The sequence below is a fragment of the Ochotona curzoniae genome, unplaced genomic scaffold, assembly GCF_017591425.1.
Source record: "Ochotona curzoniae isolate NIBS_2020 unplaced genomic scaffold, NIBS_Ocur_1.0 scaffold_3223, whole genome shotgun sequence".
Taxonomy (NCBI): Eukaryota; Metazoa; Chordata; class Mammalia; order Lagomorpha; family Ochotonidae; genus Ochotona; species Ochotona curzoniae.
The window spans coordinates 11,709,167-11,732,528 of record NW_024467108.1 but is presented as its reverse complement, the minus strand read 5'-3'; the positions used below and the strand labels follow the sequence as shown (position 1 = coordinate 11,732,528).

The window sequence follows — 23,362 nt, the reverse complement described above, 5'->3', positions numbered from 1 at the left end:
ACAGGTGGGACAGGTGAAGGATTAGGTTGCTGTTCAACTACATAGGTCCCAAAGACAATGATTTTGAAGTTTTTGTTTTTGCTTTGTTTGAAGATTTTTTTTATTTTCATTGGAAAGGCAGTTTTACAGAGAGAAGAATATACAAAAAGATCTTCCATCTGCTGGTTTACTCCCTAAGTGACCACAACAGCTAGAGCCAAGCAGATTCGAAGCCAGCAGCTATAAGCCAGGAGCTTCTTTCTGGTCTCCTGCAAGGGTGCAGAGTTGCAAGGCTTTGGGCCATCCTCTGCTGCCTTCTCAGGCCACAATAAGGGAGCTGGATGGGAAGTGAGACAACCAGGACATGAACCAGTGCTCATATGGGATCCTGATGCATGCAAGGGGAGGATTTTGCCACTGGGCCATTGCTCCAGCCCCATGATTTTGGAATTTAAATAAAATTATCCTCATTCTTGAGTTATCTGCTGTTTAAACTTAGATGAATCTGTAACCTTTCTTTGGTTCAATTTTCCCATGATGTCAGTATCATGAATTATTAGGGTTGACTTATTTAAATTTAGTGCTTTTAAGATATTTTGAATAGGGCAACTACAGAAAAAAAGCTACATTCATGTTAGCCATTAGGGCTACTATTAATCCTGACTGATACAGGACTAACTGAAGCTGTGCTGATAGCTGAGCTGGTTGGCAAACTTGAAATCAGATTAGAGGGCCAGGCACAATAGCCTAGTGGCTAAAGTCCTCACCTAGCAGGTTCCAGGATCCCATATGGGCACTGATTCTAATCTTGGTGGCCCTGCTTCCCATCCAGCTCCCTGCCTGTGGCCTGGTAAGGCAGTCTAGGGTGGCCCAATGCTTTGGGAACCTGCATCCACGTGGGAGACATGGACGAGGCTCCTGGCTTCTGGCTTCGGATTGGCTCAGCTCCAGCAGTTGTGGTGCTTGGGTATCAGTGGATGGAAGATCATCCTCTCTGGCTCTCCTTCTCTCTGTATATCTAACTGTCCAATTAAAATAAATAAATCTCCTTTTTGTAGCGCAATTCAAGTTTATTCCATTTGTTCTTGCAACACAAAACTTTAACACAGATTTAGCAGCAAGATGTATAGGAACTCTTTTAAAAAAAGAAATCAGGTGAGAAAATGAATGCAGGGGAAATATGCTTTCAATTAGGCTGATAAAAGTGTATTTACATTATATTTATACCTGTCTTCAAAGACAAATTATGTGGCATAAGATTTTTGATTTAGTGATGTTTCCTTTATATTGTCTTTCTAATAATATATATCGGGCCCAGCACGGTGGCGCAGTGGTTAAGGTCCTCACCTTGCACGCCCGGGATCCCATATGGACACCGGTTCTAATCCCAGCGGCACCCGCTTCCTGTCGAGCTCCCTGCCTGTGGCCTGGGAAGGCAGTTGAGGACGGCCCAAAGCTTTGCACCCGTGTGGGAGACCCAGAAGAGGCTCCTGGCTTCGGATCGGCCATTGCGTCTCACTTGGGGAGTGAATCATCGGACAGAAGATCTTCCTCTCTGTCTCTCCTCTCTGTATATCTGCCTTTCCAATAAAAATAAAATAAATCTTACAAAAATAATAATAATATATATCAACCAAGAAGAATCTATCAGAAGAAGACATTCAGTCTAATGGTTAAAATGTCTGTAGCCTGTATTGAAGTACCCAGGATCAATTCCTGGCTCGAGCTCTTGATTACAGATTTCTTCTATTATAGATCCTAGGAGTCAGTAGTGATGGCAGGAAATTGGGTTCCTGCCATCCTTATGGGAAAACTTAGGTATTTCCAGCACCTGGCTAACATTTTTTTTAAAGAATCTATGTCCAATCAGGCATAAACAACCAGACTTCTATGCAGGTGTCATAAAACTTAAGCAAAAAGTACTTTTATATACTTTCACGTATAATGAAACTGATGCATCACATTTCCCATGGGTAGCATTGACACTATAGCATCATGGCATAGTGTTAAATTGGACTACGTATGTTTAGAGAAAGATTTGCATGTAATATTTATACACATCCACATGATGCTGAGACTGGGTCTTTAAAACATGATCAGTTCAAGAAGTAAAGAGGAGCTGTGTATGGCTAGCCACTAATTGTGAAGGTCCTAATTCTACAGGACTAAAGCAAAGTAAGATCATCACTAGAACTGCTGTCTTCTGCAGCTTAGAGAGATACGGGTCTAAGTCCTACTTACGAAAGTTTTAAAACTACAATCATGAGGGGCTGTGATTATGGCTTCCCATACGAGTCCCAGCTGACCAAGCCTGCTGCTAATGAACTAGTGAATTAGAGCTCTCTTCTTCTCTTTTCCTCTCTCTCTTGTGTGTGTAACTAAGCACTCTAAATAAATAAATCTTAATATTCAGTACAGCCATGTACCACATAAAGATTCATTCAAAGGCATGAAGATTTACACTATTGTGGTTCCATGAAGCTGTATGATCGAGTGATTATAATCATCCTTTCACTTGTGTAAATATTTTTTATTATTTTGATATTTGATATTATTTTGATATTTTGATTATAAAATGACAAGATCACATAGCAACACACTTTTCACAACAGACCTGTCTTTAAGTAATGTATGATTATGTATATAATTTATACACCTCCATGCACATATATGTAGTCCCTGATCTGATAATGAATTATATTATTTCTTTTACTTTCTGTTTAAAAAAAACTAAACATTTACATGCTGCAAATATGAGAATTTATAAGCTAAGTATTGGCAAGTGAAAAATTTTAGGGCAATAATTTGTATTTTGTAGTACTTGAAGAGTTAATGCAATTAAAATGTGACTAGTTGTATCTTCTTTCTAAAATAGCAGTTCTACCAACTAAAATTATTCTTCTCAACTGAGATCCGTTAGGATCCCTAGTTACCTACCAGACGCATTTAATCAGGCCATGTAGAAATGAGATAGGGATATTAGTGTTAAAAACAGAACTAAATCCCTCACAAATGACCTTGATTTATTATGCCTTTGTCTTTGGAAAATTGTATTATCATAAGTAAAATGCAACACCTTTATAGTCAGCATAGATAAGCATTTGTCCCACAGTGCAAATCTTTAAAAAAACAAAAACATACAAACAAACAAAAGACAGTGCATCTGCCTAAGCCATGGTCACTGCCAGGGATCATGTGCAAAGAAATCCAGTGCTCCTGAGCCAGGGTTACCACACACAGGATCTTTCAGAATTTTTGATTTTGTGATTAATAGTGTCAATTCGAGCCTGGCACTGTAGCCTAGTGGATAAAGTCCTTGCTTTGCATGCGCTGGGATCACATATGGGTGCCGTTCATGTCCCAATGGCCCCACTTCCCATCCAGCTCCCTGGGGAGACATGGAGGAGGATCCTGGCTTCTGGCTTTGGATCTGCTCAGATCTGGCTGTTGCAGCCACTTGGGGAGTGACACAAGATCTTCTTCTCTGCCTTTTCTTCTCTCTGTATATCCAATAATAATAAATGCATCTTTTTAAAAAATTAGTTTCAGGTATTTTAAAACATCTGCAAGGGCTGGCCGTGGTGGCTCCTCAGACTAATGTTCTGGCGATGGCATCCCATATGGGTGCCAGTTCTAGTCCTTGATGCTTTGCTTCTTATCCAGCTCCCTGCTAATGGTCTAGAAAAGAAGCAGAGGAAGGCCCAAGGCGTTGGGCCCTTGCACCCATGGGAAGATTCAGCAGAAGCTATTGCCTTCCAGCTTTGAACCCACCCAACTCTTCCCCTGTTGCAGCCATCTGGTGTGAACCAGTAGCTGGAATATCTTGCCTTTTGTCTTTTTCTCTTTTTTCTTTGTAATACTGACTTTCAAGTAAAATACATAAATCTTAAACACCTGTAGTAGGTATGCATTTTATTTTAGACACATATTTTTCAACGATACATTACCTTATTGCTCCAGAAAATCAACTGAACCTTCTGCACGTCTCTGACCCCTATCTTCTTGGTGAAACAACTGTTTTTATAAAGGAATAAAATATTTCAAGATTCTTTCAACATATAGCTGTCAATTTAGAGTAGAACTCATCATATCCTTATCACAAAGAATATGTCAGAGTCATGTCACAGTCCTGTCAAATGATTCAAAATAGACCTTTGAAAAGACAGATTTCAGATCCAACACCCATGCCCCTTCTGAGCTACCTCCTAACTGCCTTGGGTCAGTAGCATATAACTGGTTGCTCCCTATGAGAACAGTGTGCTCAATGCCTTGCAAACAGACTTAACGATGTTCAAAATTAGTACACAAGGGCAAGTGTAGTGCTTCAACAGTCTAATCCTCTGCCCTGTGGTGCCAGTATCCCAGAAGGGTGTTGGTTTGTGTCCCACTGCTCCACTTACTGTCTATCTCCATGCTTATGGCCTGGAAAAGCAAAGGAGGAGGGCTTCCCAAGTTCTTGGGACCTGAATCCATGTGGGAGATCTGGAAGAGGCTCCATTTCCTAGATTTGGACCAGCCCAGCCATTATGGCCATTTAGACCCAGTACATGGAAGATTCTCTCTCTCTCTCTCTCTCTCTCTCTCTCTCTCTCTCTTTCTTATTCTCTCTATAAAATCTGCCTTTCCAGTAAAAAAATAATAAATTTTAATTGCCATATATTTTTGGCAATTCTCATTTATTTTATATCTGCCCATGTAGTTTAGTTCAGTAAGAGATTTCATGATAAATGATCTGGATCCAAATCAGTTGACCATGCCCCAACATTCTGTGCCACTTTATGCTCTCTGACCTCAATTGCTTAGCATGAAAAATTAAACATTTTGATATATGTAACCAAATAGAAAAATGTGTGTCTCCTGTTGTTGCAGCAACTTTCTATTCAACATCTTCCCTCGCTTACCTCACTATCCAAATCACTCAACTCCCAAGTAGAGGCAAATCCTGTAAATTTTGCAGTCCGTCCCAGGAAGAGACAGAACAGAAGGATATGGCAACATTACTTCAGACTCAATATTCTGCATTTGTCTGCTGCCCTGAGTAATCCAGAGCTGACAGCAAGATCCTTGACACAAACTCATCTTTTCATTATGTCTTTTTCATTATGACTCACATGCAGGTTGTATTATCTGGTCCCTTCACAACTGTGATCAGGTTGTTTCATCCTGAAATCAGTCTTGTATCCTGAATCTATTTATGATCTGGTTTGATAAAGTAGATAGAAAGTCCAAATTTTTTTTTGCCTTGAAAGAGAAAGAAAATCTGCACCTGCTTCTGCTTTTGTTCTGTCCTCACTCAAGTTCATTCAGTAACACGTCCAATTTCTATTAGCTGTGCTGGTCCATTGATGATCTACTGCTCTAAAGCATTTTCCTTTGTATCTTCAAGTAAGCCCAATAATCCTCTTCCTAGATGGATTGCCCTGGCAGTCACTGCATATTGTCCTCAGTGCAGTTTGTGCACAATGTGGAATGTTTATCTTATTTCAAAGATCTTGAACAGGAACAGCATAGGTGTGGTTGTCACTAGATATATTTGACAAGGAAAAAAGAAAGTTTTGCAAATAGGGGAAGTCTAGTGACCCTAAGGAGCATCTTTCTCTTCCATCACATTTAAATGCTTTTAGTCTTATTTTATTAAATACATGAATACTTCTTATCCAACACAAGTGATATTTGAGGGAAGAAGCCATGGTGAGGTCTGTTTTCTATCTTGCATATCACCTAGATTAGTATCTGATATGTAAAAACAGTTGTTGTGATAGGCCAGTTGATTTGTTAAGGCTCATCATTTTTTATTTTTTATTTAATCTAGTGGTAATTGTCTAAGAAAGTTTGCATGAGGCCATATAAAAGATAAAGTGTCATATAGGTAAGGGGCAGAACAGTGTCCAATTCCAGGACTTACAACTGCAAAGCTCATGTTCCTACAAGTAAGTATGCAGCCACCCTGCATAGCCTCAAGTGCAGTAATGTATGAAAAATAAATGACTTGATGCATTAGTGAAGACTAGAGCTGCTGTAAATTTATTTTAATTGTGTCATCATTTTTGTAAAAGAGTGTTAGCTAGGAAATATTTCCCTAGAAGTAGACTAGCCCTTAACTGGACTCTCCTTAATAACTAAATACATTATCATAACTGAAGGCATCTGAGAATGACAAATTTAAATAGCAAAAATGGTAATATCAGTTGTCTTGTTAATCATAACGAAATATTCCTAAAGCAGCTTTTATTGCCCTTCCTATTACCTACCTATCCACCTCATAAAAATACAAGTTGTTCATTAATAAAGAAAAAGTACCCAGGATGGAAAAAATTATATTTTACAGTCTGGATCACTTGAGAATGTGTGGAACTTTGGAGCTGAATTGAACAGGACTCAGTACAATGTCTCATAGTATACCATTGTAGAAAAACAATTAAGCATTGTTTATAGCCCTATTGCAGAGTGATTGACAAGTAGAAAATGTATATACTTAAGACAAAATGTGATGTTTTGATATCTGTTCTCACTGTTTAGTAATTAGTGGTATCGAGATCATTAACAGATACATTACCTCTCAGGCTTGTCTTTTCTGTGTGGAGATTTAAAATTAACTCTGTTACACAATACAAAAAAATACTTTAAAAAAATAAATTTAAAATACAGAAAATCTAACTAAGGAAATTAGTTCCCCATTATTCTATTATTCATATAAATATTGTTAACACGTTGGCAGCTTTTCTACATTTACATTCAGGTGCATGAGTATTCTTAAAAATTGAAACCAGACTATGTGTGTAGGTTTGTCACTTTTATTTCTCAGCTTATAGGATGAGCAGTTATTAATGCCATTTAAAAGTCATCAAGAAACATGAAATAGTGGGAGAATATGAAAAATGTATGTAGATATATTACCCAGAATTGATCTTAAGCAAATTTCCGGGCATAGACTTTCTGTATTTTCCCATTCTCTATTAAGTAAAACTGTGATCATACTTTTATTTTTAACATTCATAAAACTGAATTATATATACCATTTAAAGTTATTTTTCACATAGCAGTATATAATGGGTTGCTATTACCCAGAAATACTATTAATTGTTACATTTCTAGCCAATGCCAATGGAGGCTTAGATTTTTCAAAGGGCTTTACTTTTCCATACCTGTAACACTGACAATTTTATGGGCACCTGTTATATTCAATTTTGTAGGACAGAGTCCTTCCTGAAAATGGGTATCTGAAATGTGGCTTCAGTAGTTAATACTATTATCACTAGTATAGAGAAGGTCTTTACTGCTATTAGAGGAAAGGTAGCCAGTGCTATGTGTACTGACTTGGAAAGATGTCTAACATGCAATGTAAGATTTGAAACTAAAAGCAGTAAGGGCAGATATTTGACACAACAATTAAGAGATGCTTTGGGACAACATCCCATGCTGACGTTTTCACTTCCCACCCAGCTTCTTGCTAATGTGCAGTCTTATAAACAAGAGGTGACAACACTAGCGGTTGGATACTCAGATTGAGTTGCAGGCTGCTGGCTTTGCTCTGACCCAGCCCCAGCTCTTGCAAGCTTTTGGAAAATTACAACACAGTTATTTCTGTGTGGATGTGTGTATGCATTTCAAAACAAAAATAAATAAATTATTATAAATGAAAATAAACAGTAGCTTAATAATATTATAACTTTTTATTTATACATTATATATCTGTATGCCTAGGTATAGATTTGAGTATAAAAGGATATGGGCATAGAAATGAATATAATGTTGATCACTGAGAATGCAAAAATTAATCACATTTGTTGATTTGACATAACACAGCAAGCCAAAAGGACCTTCAAAGTAAATTATAAATCAGTGAGTGGATGTGAATGAAGGAATATTACTGACATTACAAAGAAGCTTACAAGGTGAAGGGGAGGACTGGTGACCATATAAAATAAGAATTTCCAGTTAAGTTTGAATTTAAACAATGATGAACACTAATGAATATGCCTCATACAATAATAAGATAATATATTATGTTTATGAAACTGAATTTTAATCAGCATCCTATATTTGTATTAATTACTTCTGACAATCCTATGAATAGACAAAAATGGGATTTTTTTCATGTTAAATGAGAGGAGTATCTTGATAAGGAATTTAAGTTCACCGAAATGTCAAGAGACAGATGTTAGACAGCCTTCTGCCAGATTTGCTGGTTCAATACCTGTGTTGAGCACAATGACTGAATGCCTTCCAACACATTGTGCTAAGTGCAAATCCCAAACAATTTCATCAAGAGCTCATAGGTCCTAAGAGTTTTGTCCTTTTCAGGCCAATAGGGGAAGAAACTGAGGCATGTAAATGAACAACTTGTTGAAGTTCACACAGTCTATAAAGTGAAGGGATTAGAGCTTGAATCCACATGATAGTTTTCAGTTTTTTCTTTGTTCTATTCTATACTGCCTTTAAGATCAAAGCTGTAATTGTCCAGATGACTAAGAAATACAAGAATATTCCCAAGAGAAATTGTATTCTAGAAAATATTTTGAAAAAATAATATTTGAGGGATTGGTGTCCTGATGAAGCAGGTTATGCCAATGCCTGTGATGTCAGAGCCCCATACAAGCACCACTCTGAGTCTAGGCTGACCTACTTCTGGTACAGCTTTTGCTAATGCACCTGGAGTGCAGCAGAAAATTGCCCATATGCACCTACATGTAAGAACTGAATGAAACTCCTGGCTCCTGGTTATAGTCTGGCCCAGCCCCAGCAAAAGTGATCATCTGGAGGCATGAACAAGCAAGTGGAGATTCAGTCTCTATCTCTATCTCCCCTCCCTGCATTGCTCTTTTAAAAATAAATAAATCTGTAAAAAGTAGTGCTTCACCCCTCTTAAAACTGTTCTGTGCCTCAGCTGTTGACATATGACATATGCCTTGTTAGAGTTATAACCCAGTTTGGACTATCCTACAATTTGCGAACGTCAGTAAAAATTATGCTTCAACACTATAAACTGCTAAATATAAAAATGAAAATAGACATGAGACGGCTGAATAGTACCCTATAGCCATTTTAAGGTATATAGCAGCCAGTTGTATATAAACTAAAATTGAAATGTCAATGAAGTAGTCACAGGATGTGGCTAAGAACTTGCATTCTGGGACTAGCGGCGTGGCCTAAAGTCCTCGCCTTGAACGCACCAGGATCCCATATGGGCATGGGTTTGTATGCCAGCATCCCCGCTTCCCATCCAGCTCCCTGCTTGTGGCCTGGGAAAGCAGTCGAGGATGGCCCAATGCTTTGGGACCCTGCACCCGCATGAGAGACCTGGAAAGAAGTTCCTGGCTCCTGGGTCTGGATCGCCACAGCACTAGCCATTGTGGTCACTTAGGGAGTGAATCATCAGACGGAAGATTTCCTCTCTGTCTCACCTCCTCTCTGTATATCGGACTTTCCCATAAATAAATAAATCTTAAAAAAAAAAACTGTTGAATTTATCTGGACAATAAGATGCTGGACTCTATGCATGGTACATGCTTGCAATGAAAAAATCATGACTGGATTTGAACTGTAATACTGCAACAGGGTGGAGGAATCCACCATGGGGGGAGGACATGGGAGGAGGGTTTGGGGGAATCCTGGAGCCTATGAAACTGTGTCATAAAATTAAATGTAATGAAATTTTTTTAAAAAGTAGTGCTTATACACTGAGACTTTGAAGTTGAAAAACCTGGGCTGAATTCTTACTCCAACCCCCGAACAATTTGGATATGAGGAGGAAAATGTTAGTGCCATAGCTTACAGATAATTAGTATTATGTATGTATTAAAATTTATAGAAAAATTATATATAGGTAATATAAAACATGTACAGCACAGGGCCTGCCTCCTAGCAAGGTACCAAGATACACCTAGGTTGTCACTAATTTTTAAAAGAAATCAAAGTTTCAGATCAAGTGGCAATCGCAAAGAAATACTGTATTTTCATTTAGAAGAATGAAAAATCTGTGATGAAATGCAGTTTGGAAAACATTATTGATAAAGTAGAAGTGATACTCAGACAGATGCCAGGAAGCATCTGTTTATAGGGTTGGGAGAAAGAACACCATATGTGAATTTTAATAGGGTGTGGGACATCTAACTCTAGGGTATTTATTATTTTAGTGTGTGTCTACCTTAAATCTAGTACTCTAACTCTAGGGTATTTTTTACTTCACCGTGTGTCTACCTTAAATCTAGTAATATGCTTTTTTGCTAACAGTCTTTTTTCAGAGTGAGCCAGGTCATGCTCCAGGTATTAAATTAAACCTCTCATCTTTTATGTGATTACTTCATCTTGAGGGGGGCGGAGCTTATAATTTTCTCTTCCATTAAAATAATAAATAACTATTATCCTGGGATCTTTTTAGTAGCTAAAGGTTTGATCTTAACAGTTCAAAAGGAAAAAAATAAATCTTTATTTGGGTACTTCAAGAGTTTAAAGGTTTTATCCTAACAGTTCAAAAGGAACAAAATAAATCTGTGTTTGGGTATATAAAAGCTTAAGAATTTATAGATGGGTATTGGTCATTATGAACCTTGCTCAAATAATTCAAACACATGTCATGAATGACTTGATCTAACTCCCTATGTTTGAGATAGAATTTGTTGCAGTATCTTTCTTTTTTTTTTTTTTATTGTTGCTTACATTGTATTATGTAGTACAGTTTTATAGGCGCTGGGGATTCCCCCCACCCCTCCCATACCCCTCCCCCCATGGTGGATTCCTCCACCTTGTTGCATAACCATAGTTCAGTTGAGATTCATTGCTTGCAAACACATGCCTAGCATAAAGTTCAGCGTCTTATTGTCCAGATAAGTTCAGTGGCCTCTTGGGGAGACCTTCTATGGTCTGAAGATAGGTCTAACAGAGTAAAGATCCGGTCAGTTAAAAGCCCCAACAAGGCCTCAGTATCAATATACAACATTATGGAATTAATTGACATAGTATTGGGTAAACAATATGTTAAAAATAATGCAAGTTCCATTCTTCGAAACATCTGGGTTGAGACAGTATCAATGACAGGTTCAAAAAATAACAACCAACCATACAAAAATTACAGGTTAAATCAAGGCAAACATGTGGTATCTAATCTTTTGGGATTCACTCATTTCCCTTAGCATTATAGTTTCCAGTTGTGCCCATTTAGCCACAAAGAACTGCATTTTGTTTTTTTTAATAGCTGAGTAGTATTCCATGGAGTAGATGAACCAAAGCTTTCTTATCCAATCTTCTGCTGATGGGCATTTCGGTTGCTTCCATGTTTTTGCAATTACTGATTGTGCTGCTATGAACATAGGGATGCATGTTGGTTTGTCGTAAAACAGGTGTTTTGGATATATTCCTAGGAGTGCTATTGCTGGGTCATATGGTATGCAGATTTTGAGTTGTTTGAGTGTTCTCCAGACTGATTTCCATAGAGGCTGTACCAATTTGCAGCTCCACCAGCAGTAGAGTAGGGTTCCCTTTTCCCCGCATCCTCGCCAGCAAGCGTCGTTGGTGTTCTTGTTTATGTGGGCCAATCTTGCTGGTGTTAGGTGGTACCTCATCGATGTTTTAATTTGGATTTCCCTTATTGCTAGGGAGCTGGAACATTTTTTCATATGTTTGTTTGCCATTTGGACTTGTTCCTTTGTGAAATGTTTGCCCATTTCCCGTGCCCATTTCTTGAGTGGCTTGTTTGTTTTGGTTTTTTGGTTGTTTTGAAGTTCTTTGTATATCCTGGAAATTAGCCCCCTATCGCCTATATCGTGTGCAAAGATCTTCTCCCACTCTGTGGGTTGCTTTTTTACTTTGTTGATTGTTTCCCTTGCTGTACAGAAGCTTCTTAGTTTGATGAGGTCCCATTTGTTTATTCTGTTCTCAACTGCTATTGCTTTTGGTGTCCTTCTTAGAAAGTTGGGACCTACTCCTAGGTCTTGCAGGGTATTTCCTACATTTTCTTGCAAGAGTTTGAAGGTTTCTGGATGTAGGTTTAGGTCTTTTATCCATGTAGATTGGATCTTGGTGTATGGTGATAGATGTGGGTCTATCTTTTTGTTTCTACAGGCTATCAGCCAGTTGTCCCAACAACATTTACTAAAGAGGCCTTCCCACTTGCTTGAGTTGTCATTGGTCTTTTTGTCAAAGATTAATTGGCTGTATTTGTGTGGGTTCCCTTTTGGTGCTTCTATTCTATTCCATTGATCTTCTTTTCTGTCTTTGTGCCAGTACCAGGCTGTTTTGATAACCACTGCTCTATAGTATGTCCAGAGGTCCGGGATTGTGATTCCCCCTGCTAACTTCTTATTTTTCAGGATGGTTCTAGCTATTCGTGGTTTTTTGTGTTTCCAGATAAACTTTTGAATCATTGTATCCAGTTCCGTGAAGAATGTTTTGGGCAATTTGATTGGAATTGCATTGAAAATGTATATTGCTTGTGGTAGTATAGACATTTTAATGATATTGATTTTGCCTATCCAGGAGCACGGGATGTTATTCCATCTTTTGAGGTTTTGTTCAATTTCCTTTTTAAATAGTTTGTAGTTTTCTTCGAATAGGTCTCCTACATTTTTCGTTAGATTTATTCCCAAATACTTCATACTTCTCTCTGCTATTTTGAATGGTATCCTCTTGGTTAGATCTTCTTCCATCTTGGTGTTATTTGCGTACACTATGGCTGTTGATTTTCGTTCGTTAATTTTGTACCCCGCCACTCTGCCAAACTCTCGTATAAGTTCTAGCAGTTTCTGTATTGAGTCTCCTGGTTTTTCTATGTATAGGATTATGTCATCTGCATATAGTGAAAGCTTGACTTCTTCGTTTCCTATACGTATGCCTTTGATTTCTTTTTCTTGTCTTATGGCCTCTGCAAGTACCTCTAGGACTGTGTTGAATAGCAGTGGTGATAGCAAAAGGCCACAAAAACATCCACCATAACTTGGAGCAATTGCACAATAGCAAGGTATAGTGATCCCCCTTGCTTGTTTTGATCAACATTGTCAAAGTCATCGATTTTCAACTTAGTCCAGTAAAACATTCCAGGAACTATTTATTGCAGACTGCTATCAGAGGGCTTAATTTTGTTGAGAGCTGCATTCTTTTTTCAGGAAATAAAAAATCTAAATAATTCAAGCTTTCTAGATGATTTAAATGGTGCAGCTCTATCTCTGCCCTTTCTCTGTTCAATAAGCAAAGATAATAAAATATATCTGAGAGTAGTGTTTATATAAGGAAAATGGTGACTCAGTCACCATTTCTATTTTTGAAAAGGAAATATTTGCGAATTATGGTCCATAGATTATTACCAACAAGTTACTCATGACCTCACAATTTAATATGGTACCACAACTTTCAACCACACAAGAAAAAGAATTACAAAGATACAAGCACAAATCAAAGGTAGGAGTTGGGGGCTGATATATGGTTAAGGGCAATAAAAATAACCGAGAGATCCAGAAAAAGCAGATACAAACCTCTATGACAATGAGAGATCAATTACCTGTTCACTGCCAGGAAGCAAAAGTGAACTTTCAGCAGGCACCATTATGCAGAGCTTTTTGTGATACTAAAAAATCACTGATTGTTACTTTATTTGTTCAGCCCTCTTTGTAAAGGATTCATATACTTGAAAATGCTATTGTGTGAACTGCCAGATTCTGAGTGAGAGGGTAAAGAATATGTTTTCTATGTGTTCACACAAAGGAAAGCAACGTGTTCAGAGGATACACACCTCTGCAAACTTGAGTTTCTGGGAGTTACGTGCACAGTGATAATGGCTGCTACTTTGTGAGCTTCTAGTAAGTGCCAGGTACTGAGAGAAATGTATAAAGCATAATCTGTCTATTTCTCATAGTTATTTCCAAGTTGATCCTATTATCCCTAGGATATTCCAGATGAAGCCTGAGGCTCAGAGAAGTTAAGAAACAGAAAACTCAAGGTAGCTGGCTTGGTTTCTTTCTATTCACCAAGATACTCCAAAATTTACTTCTATTTGTTTTTCATGTTATTTAATTTTGCTAGTATTACTTTAGCTGTTACTAGGAGGTTTACTCCGTATAGAAGAAATAGGCACCTATTTCTACAGTGCTGATTACTTTTCTGTCACAGCTCTTCTCATTTTCTCTAACAGCACTTCGTTTATAATTTCTTGTATTCAACAAAAGTCCTAGGTAACTAAAGAGAAGTCAGATGTGGCTCTAATTCTTTGGAAGTCAGTAGACAAAGAACCCTTTGAACCAAACACCACAATACAATAAGATATGAGGTCCCTACCTACCACAGCACAAGGACGTTGAGAGCAGCTACTTTGCTGGGAAATAGGAAAACTTAATTTTAAGCGTGAGTCACTCTTACTGTTGCTTCTAAGAAGGAGTTGTATTTCATTAATTTTGTACCTTCAGGTACTACACAGTTCAAGGGTCCAATCACGGCCACCATTGTCACTATATTTAACATTTATTGTCTCTGACACAAGGCTGGGAACAGAGTGCAGAATTCTTGTTAGGAATAAGGTTTAAAGAGAAAAAAAAATTTTTAAAAAAACTGTACATTGATAGAGTAATGTTTTAATTCAATATTTTAGAAAATGAAATCAATGTAAGAGAATTGATAGTGAACAAGATACCAAAGTTTTTAAAATGACACCTGTCTGATGTTCATTTTAGGTATTGTGGAAATATGTAGAAGTCCAGTGTCTTGTATGTTGCCCTTGAGTAGATAGTCTAGTTGTCATCATCCAATAGGGATATAAAATAAACACAGTACCGCTTTTATTTTCACTAGTGACTGTAATGGAAAGATCTGACTTAAGTGCTAATAAGATGATAGGGTGGAAGGTTGGTTTTCATTATACATCTGATGTCATCCAGAAAACATTAGAGAACATCAATAGCATCTACCATAATAGGCCACCTCAAAGAATGAGGCCAGAATGTTACCCTAGATTCAAGGAACCTCTAGACATTTTAACAACAATATTTCATAGCGCATCACTTCAGTGCTCTGTAACTAGTAGAATACACGGCTACTTCCTGCATGTCTGCATCCCTTCTTTATCCTACTAGCTGATAATTTGTTCTTCTGTCTCTTTATTCACACTTCATAGAAGAACTCAACTGGTTTTGTCCTTTTTGGGAAGGGGAAGGAATCTGTCTTAAATCCTGTTATATAAGTCATGGTTGCAGGTCAAAGACTTCAATCCCGATCCAAGGATTCTAGGTGTCTGGCTCTGGAGGGGACTGATCTGAGGTAGATGGAGTCAAATAAGACAAATGTAAAGGTGCAGTTGCAACCAAGATAGTTTTTCTTTCAATACAGTATAGAAGAACCTCACAAGCTGCAAGCGTTTAGGCTGGCATTGTGACTTAGCCAGCTAGTCCTCTCCTGCAAATGCCAGCATCCCATATGGACAGAAGTTTCTTTCCTGCCTTCTCCACTTCCAATCCATCTCTCTACTTCTTGCTTGGGAAAGCAGCAGAGGATGACCCAAAGCCTGCAGCCTCTGCACTCAGTTAGGAGGTTGGAAAGAATCTGCTGGCTCCTGGCTTTAGCTCAACTCTGGCCATTGCGGCCATCTGGGAAGTGAACCAGTGGATGAAGACCTCTCTTGGTGTCCCTCCTCTCTGTAAAATATCTGCCTTCAAAATAAATATAAATAAATCTTTTTAAAATTCACCAAGTGCTGTGGATTAACAATTAAAATGTCAAGGAAACAAAACAGCAGCAATTCTTTTTATTTTGAATTTTTAATTTTATGGTACAATTCCTTACAATCTGGGATCCCCCCAAATTCCCACCCTACAACTGATTTTCCCCAAATTGTTACAATTGTATAGTCCTTCATGAGGAGTTATAAGTCCATCAGTCTGAACAACAGCAAATGTTACTGGAGCTCATAAAAGAGCTCACCAAGGGCCAGTATGTATTAATTATATACTGTAAGAGCCTGAATTATAAGCTCTATGATTTGCAAAATGATATGTTAGATTAGCAGCTGGACGACAAAGCCTTTTATCTATGGCCCCTGATAAATGAACAGAAATAAATAATTTGCAAGTTCACTTAAAGATTGCTCCAATATTTTCAACTAGCTATTCCTCTTTGGGGGCATTCACAGATTGAAAAGATATAGCAGGCACCTGGGATTGAATTTCTGTATTCATTATCTTCTAATCTGTGTGACTTTCGATGCCTGTAAAAGGATAAAGGGACTTTTCAATTATCACTGACTGCTTAAAGCATTTTCCCACTGCATCCTTTACTGACTAAATGGGAAGTGATGGTGGCATCTGTTCCTGCCACCCAGATTCTGTGATGGCTCATAAATTGGTGTTCCCTATCTGTCTGCCAGAGAGGACACATAGAACGTAGCTTCAGGTAAGAATTAAGAATGCCCTCTAGCAATAGTACACCCTCTGAACACAAAGCTAGAATGTTTTTGTGGAGAAATGTTCTCCCTGGGTAGGCTCACATAGGAACAAATCTGACATTGCAGTGTTAGACTCAAACACACATGAAAACATCCTTTCCCCTACAGCCAATGAATCTTGCAACCCAAGTACTAAAAGGCTGGTGTTTCTTGACAATACTGTTGTTTTCATCCCTGTATATAACCTGTGAGAACTGATGATGATCTATTAAGTTCAAATCTGAATAGGAGAGTAGGAGAAAAATATATGACAATCTCGGAGTAGTTAAATATTTTTTCCCAATTTTTCCTCAATGGAGAATGCAAAAAAATAAGAAAAATCCAGTAATGGAAAGAAATGTTTTTTCAAACATCTACTAGGGTACCTTTTTATGTTCCAAACTGTAGTTTCTGTAGCACTTACTGTTTGTTTCATTGTATCTCACATACTATGTACTGTGTGACAGAATTCTAGGTAAGGAAGGTATTACATTCAAATCTCCAGGCAGGAATTGTATTTTTATGCCATTTAAAAAGGGATCCCCACTGATAACTGACATTGTCGTCTTATTACAAGAGGTGATAGTCAGTATGGTAAGAAAGCTTTCATGAATTTATCAATTGTTTTGTTGTGTTGTGTTTAGATATTTTTACTCTGCATATCAGCTATCAAATATTTTCACAAGAAATTCAATTTGAGATATTTACTCTTTAGCCAAAGAATATGTAAAATAAGAAATACAGGAGCAAGAAATGAGACTAAATGGCAGACAATAATAAACCCACAATATAAGTAGCCACATTGCTAAGACTTTGAATGATGGGTGATTAAATTTAGACAAATTTTGTGTGTACCATAAAATAATTCTTGAATTAACTCTAAACTAAAGTAAGGTACTCCTTTTAAAATGCATTGTAAATGAAGGCTTCTCCAAATGTCAAATTTATGAAATACATGAGTCATCTAACAATATTATATCCATAATATGATTAAAAAAATAAGGCATTTTAGGAATTAAATCCTATTCTAGGTACACAACCTCATCCTCATTGTCGAATTTGTTGTGCTGTACAGAATGAAATATTTTCCCTTAATTCAGTTGAATACAATACGATTGGGAATTTTCTAAAAATGTGTGTTAGCTATATTTGTTTCTGAAATTTTGTCTCAAAATATGGTGCTACTGAGATAAAGGCGTAGGAGGAAATTGGTAACATCAGTTTTCTAGTCAACAGGGTAAACAACTAAATTGAATCAGCCCTCCCAGGCAGAAAGCACAATGCTAACAGGAATGACATCATCAGAGAATAATGAACTAAAGGCAGTCTTTGATTTGTTTTTTCCTTCTTCTAAGATTCTGGACAGACAGTTAGATCAATGATCATTTTATGTGTAATAATACTTCTAAATAAAATTATACTGAGTTCCCTAAAGCTCCATAAGTTTTAAAATACATAGTAAGAAAATGGCATTCCTATATATACAAAAGGTGTTAGATGGGCTACAGATGTAAGTAAACATGTTATCATTTATGATATTAGTAGTCATTTCTTTTTGTATTTAATTTGCAATCGTAATTTTGGAGGAGTGTATGTGTTAATTATTGGATCCTGCTTAGAACATGAAAAATGACACTAGTTTTAATTAGTGTATTTTTTTTGTGTGTGAAAGAATCCAGCGATAGGTATTCCTGAAGTGAGATAACATGGCTCCGTTCCATCAGTGATGTAAGAACTACAAGGTTGCTTCATGGTCCAGGATGCCTGATAAATTTCCAGTCCTTGTGTCTGGGCTCCAGCTCAGCAAAGGAAGGAAGTGTGAAACAGAAACGTTTCAGAGGGCCCAGAGCATCGACTCTATGGCTAAATCCTCACCTTGCACACACCAGGATCCCATATGTGCACAGGTTCATATCCAAGTTGCTCCACTTCTTTTCCCGCTCCCTGTTTGTGGCCTGGAAAAGCAGTTGAGATAGCCCAAAGCCTTGGGGCCCTGCACCCACATGGAAGACCCAGAAGAAGCTCCTGGCTCCTGCCTTTGGGTCAACTCAACTCCAGCCATTGTGGTCGTTTGGGGGGGGGGGGTGAACCAGGAGATGGAAGATCTTTCTCTGTGTCTCTCCTTCTCTCTGTAAATCTACCTCTCCAATAAAAATAAATAAATCATTTTTAAAAATTCCAGGGCACACAACTGAATCAGTTCCATATAAGCAATCTCCCTAAAGTCCCCAATACCTTTAGGCTAAAATAACATCTAGAAAATTTCACGGGGCCGCATATATCCACAGGACAGGCTGACAGGAAAGTTTTCTGTATTGGAAACATGACCAGTAAACAATTTTTATTTACATCAGTGAAAAGTAAGGAATAATTTAAATCATTCAGATTTTTACTTCTGCATATGGTAAAACACTGCTAGTTACAACTGTTCTTTGTGAGTGCTAACTACGTGTATCTTTTCCTTCCTCTTGTGTCACCAGGCCGCCGGAACCTGTTTACAGCACTGTGAACAAACTGTGTGATAAGCCTGCTTCTCCCAGGCACTATTCCCCTGTTGAGTGTGACAAAAGCTTCCTCCTCTCAGCTCCCTACCCCCACTACCACCTAGGCCTGCTCCCTGACTCTGAGATGACCAGGTACTGCATGCGCTTCCTCACTTCATCTTCTCAAACTGCATGTGCTTCCATGTGGGGGGATGGGGAGAATCTGCCTCTGCTCACTTGTCTTGCACCAAGCATCTTCCTCCAGGTAGAAAGATGTTTTATTTTTTCCCCCTTGGGGCAATGGACAAAATCCATTGCCGTTTTTTATCTTAGGGTGTGAACACAAAGCACTCAGACATTATTATTTGCTGCTCTACATATTCGTGGTTCTCATACATTTTAATAAAGTATTATTTTTTTCTAGAAGAATTAATTTTCAAATTTAATTAGCACCATTTCTGTCATACAGGAGGATGAAAGAGAACATTTACTGAGTAATTTTTGAATGATATTTAATCACTGCTTACTATGCTTCAGGCATATCATAGCCTAAAAAGTAATATTATCATCACCATTTAATTTTTTTAACAAAAATATTAACTTGCTATCACTATTTCTCCGATTCCTTGAGGCATAAAGTAGCTTATCCAAAGCTACAGAATTAGTTGCTGCTGTCTAAGCACAGTAATCATAAATGCAATGTTTACATTGCGTTTTGTTAGGGATTTACATACATGTGTGTTCTTTTACATAATAGGCCCATCTTCTATTTTAAAAATAGGCACTCGGAGAGATCAAGACCTGAATGTAATCGTGTCATTAAATGTACAGTCCAGATTTAGTCTTAGGATGTTTTGAGTCTTTCCTGAATAAGTTGATAAGCAAAGCACTCTACGTCCTACAGTTGAACGAAACTTTGGTACTGTCCTAAAGCTTCTATGTGATAAATTATTAAAATCCTTTCTTCATTTATTAGATTTAGAGCAAGAGTAAGAAAGCTAGAATCCAGCGCTTCATACCATACTTCCAATTCAGTCTCTGCTCTACATATATTGGAGTACATATATAATTATACTTTCAGACAAAACATCTTCATAATATTGCCAGGAATGAGATGATTCACAGTGAAAATTTACAACCAAGGGGCTCACCTTATTGACATTTCTGTTTTGTTGTATTTTCAAGAATAAGCTTAGAAGTCAACTACTTATATCTACAGGAAGTTAAATTTAAAATGTTTCATTATATCTAATGTGTCTAGAAATGAGAAAACATTTTTGACTATGTTATCAATTAGGGCATTTTCAATAACTTGCAACAGTTAAGGTCTAATAGTATTTCAGAATGCTTTATAAATATTATATGTCCATACAATATATAGTATTGTAAGTCCATATATGTATACATACATATATTAAATACACATACATATATTAAAGATATGTTTGTTTATTTGAAAGAGTAACAGGGAGAGTATGTTGAAGTAGATACGGAGAGAGCAAGGGTTGGGTTAGGTGAATGCTAGGAGCCTGGGGTTTCATACAGGTCTTCCACCTGTGTGGCAGGAAACCAAGAACTTGGGCCATCTTCTGCTCCTTCGCCAGGTACATGAACAGGGAGCTAGATCAGAAGTGGAGAAGCTGATACTGAAATCAGCACTCTGAGATGCTGGCATTTCAAGCACCAGCTGAACCTACTATATATACCACAATGCTGCCCTTGTCTTCCCGTATTTCGAAAAACATCATTAAAAAACTGCTTCTCTCTGAGCCACTGGGAAGTGAGAATGTACACACCGCCACAATGACGAGTTTTCGTAATTTAGCAGGCCACAGTCAGCTATATGAGAGCTAATATTTGTTAAACTCTTCCTCGGTGACAGGCATTTAGTTAAGTACTTCTCATGAATTATTTCTTTTTTTCACAAGTCCCTAAAGAGATAGCTGTTAGCAGTATCTTTGACTCACAAATGAGGAAACTGGGACTTGAAAAGTTTGCTGATTTGCCCAGGATCACCCATTAGAAAGTGGCAGAGCTGGGATTCAATCCCTGGAAATCACTAAACTGGAAGAACCTGCATCCCTGCATCGGCATAGGCATGATGGTGGCAGAAACATGTTGCTCATTGGAAACTCCTCCCGCTTTCTTCCTTTTCTGTCTTTTCCCTGACTTCTCATTTCCCCTGCTCTGGCTCAGTGTCAGTGATTTGATTAACCCTGGTTCCTTTCTGACACACATAAAATATTTGTATTTATTTTCTTCTACCCACTGAAAGTTTTCATGGATCCTTTCTTAAAATTTCACCATACAAGATATAATGCTTTTCAGCATTATAATCTCTATTATGAATATCATAGATTCCTTTTTGCTTTTTCAAATTAAAATTTACAACATAATGTTGAATGTCTTTTTCACTTGTACGCCTTCAGCAGTGTTAATATGCACCTGTCCCCACCTGTCATTCCCCTTTCAGGAATTCTGTTTTCTATTTATTCTAATTCCGTTTTCTTTCTCCTTCTTGTTCCTATTTAATTGTCTCCTCTTGTATCTTTTCCTTACAGAAAATGGGATCATACACTTTCCCTTCGCCCTCTCTTTATCTCACACACACACACACACACACACACACACACACACACACACACACACACACACACTTTCATGTGTTCATTGTTACACTGCCACAGAAAAGGTTCATTTCATCCCTTTGTTTCTCTATCATACTTTCCCAGTTCAGTAAAAGTATACTGTCTGCCTCACTGCTCATTCCAAAACTGAAGAGTCATGCCTAAGACTTCTCCATGTGATATTTACGATTCATGTTCTAGAACTATTGATTCTAACTCCAAAATGTATCTCACATCTATTTATTCTTCTCTTTTCCCAACACTTTAATTCAGATCCTCATCATCTCCCATCTGTAATAGCGTCTTATTTGGTGTCAACACTCCCTCTGTTATCCACACAGCTTATATCAATGAAGCCAATGTGATCTGTTTAAAATACAGATCAGATCTTTCTCTCTTTGCATTAAGATCAAATGCAAAGTCATTGAATGGCATTCAGGCTCTGCATGATCTAGTTGCTGCCTATCTTGAATGCCTCATTTTACTCTTCTCCTTGCTGACCACACTATTCACATTGGCCTTCTTTTGATTCACAAAATGCATTAAATCTTTTTCTGTCTTAAGTGCTGCACAAATGATTTTCTCTTGGACTGAAAAGCTCTTGTACTTTGCCTGATTAACTTCTGGTCATCTTAGAACCATGTTTAAATTAAAGTTCTCTAAAAGAGAACATCAGATACCCTATTATGTATTCTCTCCACTCTCTCAACTTTGTTCATACTTATATGTTTATGTGATTTGAAAACTAAATACTTATGTCACACTCTACACTGTAAATTCATACCATTTTTGTGCAATGCTTTAACTATAATGCATAGCATAGTGTCAGGTATAATAGGAGTTCAGAATTACTGAGTTTAAATAAACATGAAAACTAACTATTAACTGTTTCAGGAACAAGTCATAACTCAAGTTGTGCTTGCTCCAGTACTTAGTAAGTATATGAAACTACTCTGTGGATGAATGGATTCATCTATGAAACAAACAACAACTAGAACTCCTTTTGTGTTGTACTCTCATGTTAAAATTATTTTAATGACCAGGGTCCACAATACAGATTGTTTAAGGTTACTGTCAGCTTCTGTCTTTCATGAATACTGATTAGTTAGTTTGAGACACAATTTATTTGTTTTCCACTGGGAAATATTCTCTAAGCAGGTGCTTCTTTAAATGTAACCAATAATTCAAGAAGAAATTTCAAGAATTCTGTTTCACTTGACACAATTTTTTTTCTACTGTATCTTTGGATAACTACAGAATCTCAGAAGTAGATGAGAATTTAGATGGACAAACCCTCATCCAATTCTAGTGAAGAGAAATTTAACCCACTGTCTTCATAATTTATGTCTTATTATGACTTATACTAAAATAAAAAGTAATTGGGGGTCTCCTACCCACAAAAATAATATAATAAGAAACAAAAATCCATCTATCAATTCTTTTCAACCAAGATTTGTTAAGTACCTGCAAAGAATAAGATATTATACGAGGTCAACCTTTAATAAAATACAACCTTAAAAAGCCAGATCAACAATTTTGAAGAAATGCTTATCCCTTAAGCTGGAATATGTGATGGTGTATATGTTTTCAGGGCATTTTAGAATGTCCCACAGTCTGTTTCAGAAGCATGCATTTATTGATGCAGCAACTGCTGCCTTAGTTTAAGATCCGAACCAGTTTTCAGAAAGTTAGCACATTTACCTCCTGTACTTCTGTTTGTATCAGAATCTGTGTCAAGACTTGAACTGTATTCAGAAAAATAAAGGGGAGCTAGCAAAAGTAATGTATAAGTCTTTCATATTCTCCGAGTTTCAAAGAGAATATTCAAGTTCTTGGCTCTTTGACTTGATAGCAAGCATCCAGGGATGGATTAA

General features: G+C 37.4%; 1 protein-coding gene across 13 annotated transcripts in view; it reads left to right on the top strand.

The window, feature by feature from the left end:
• DLG2 (discs large MAGUK scaffold protein 2) overlaps positions 1-23,362 on the top strand; it is a 1,763,217-nt gene that overhangs the window by 1,348,766 nt on the left and 391,089 nt on the right. For 9 of the 13 annotated variants that reach the window (XM_040964332.1, XM_040964339.1, XM_040964335.1 and 6 more), the window contains one exon: positions 18,859-19,014. The exons of the other annotated variants lie outside the window; for them this stretch is intronic. In XM_040964332.1, the coding sequence (XP_040820266.1) occupies positions 18,859-19,014 (156 nt within the window). The remainder of the gene's footprint in view (positions 1-18,858; positions 19,015-23,362) is intronic. 13 annotated transcript variants of the gene reach the window in all.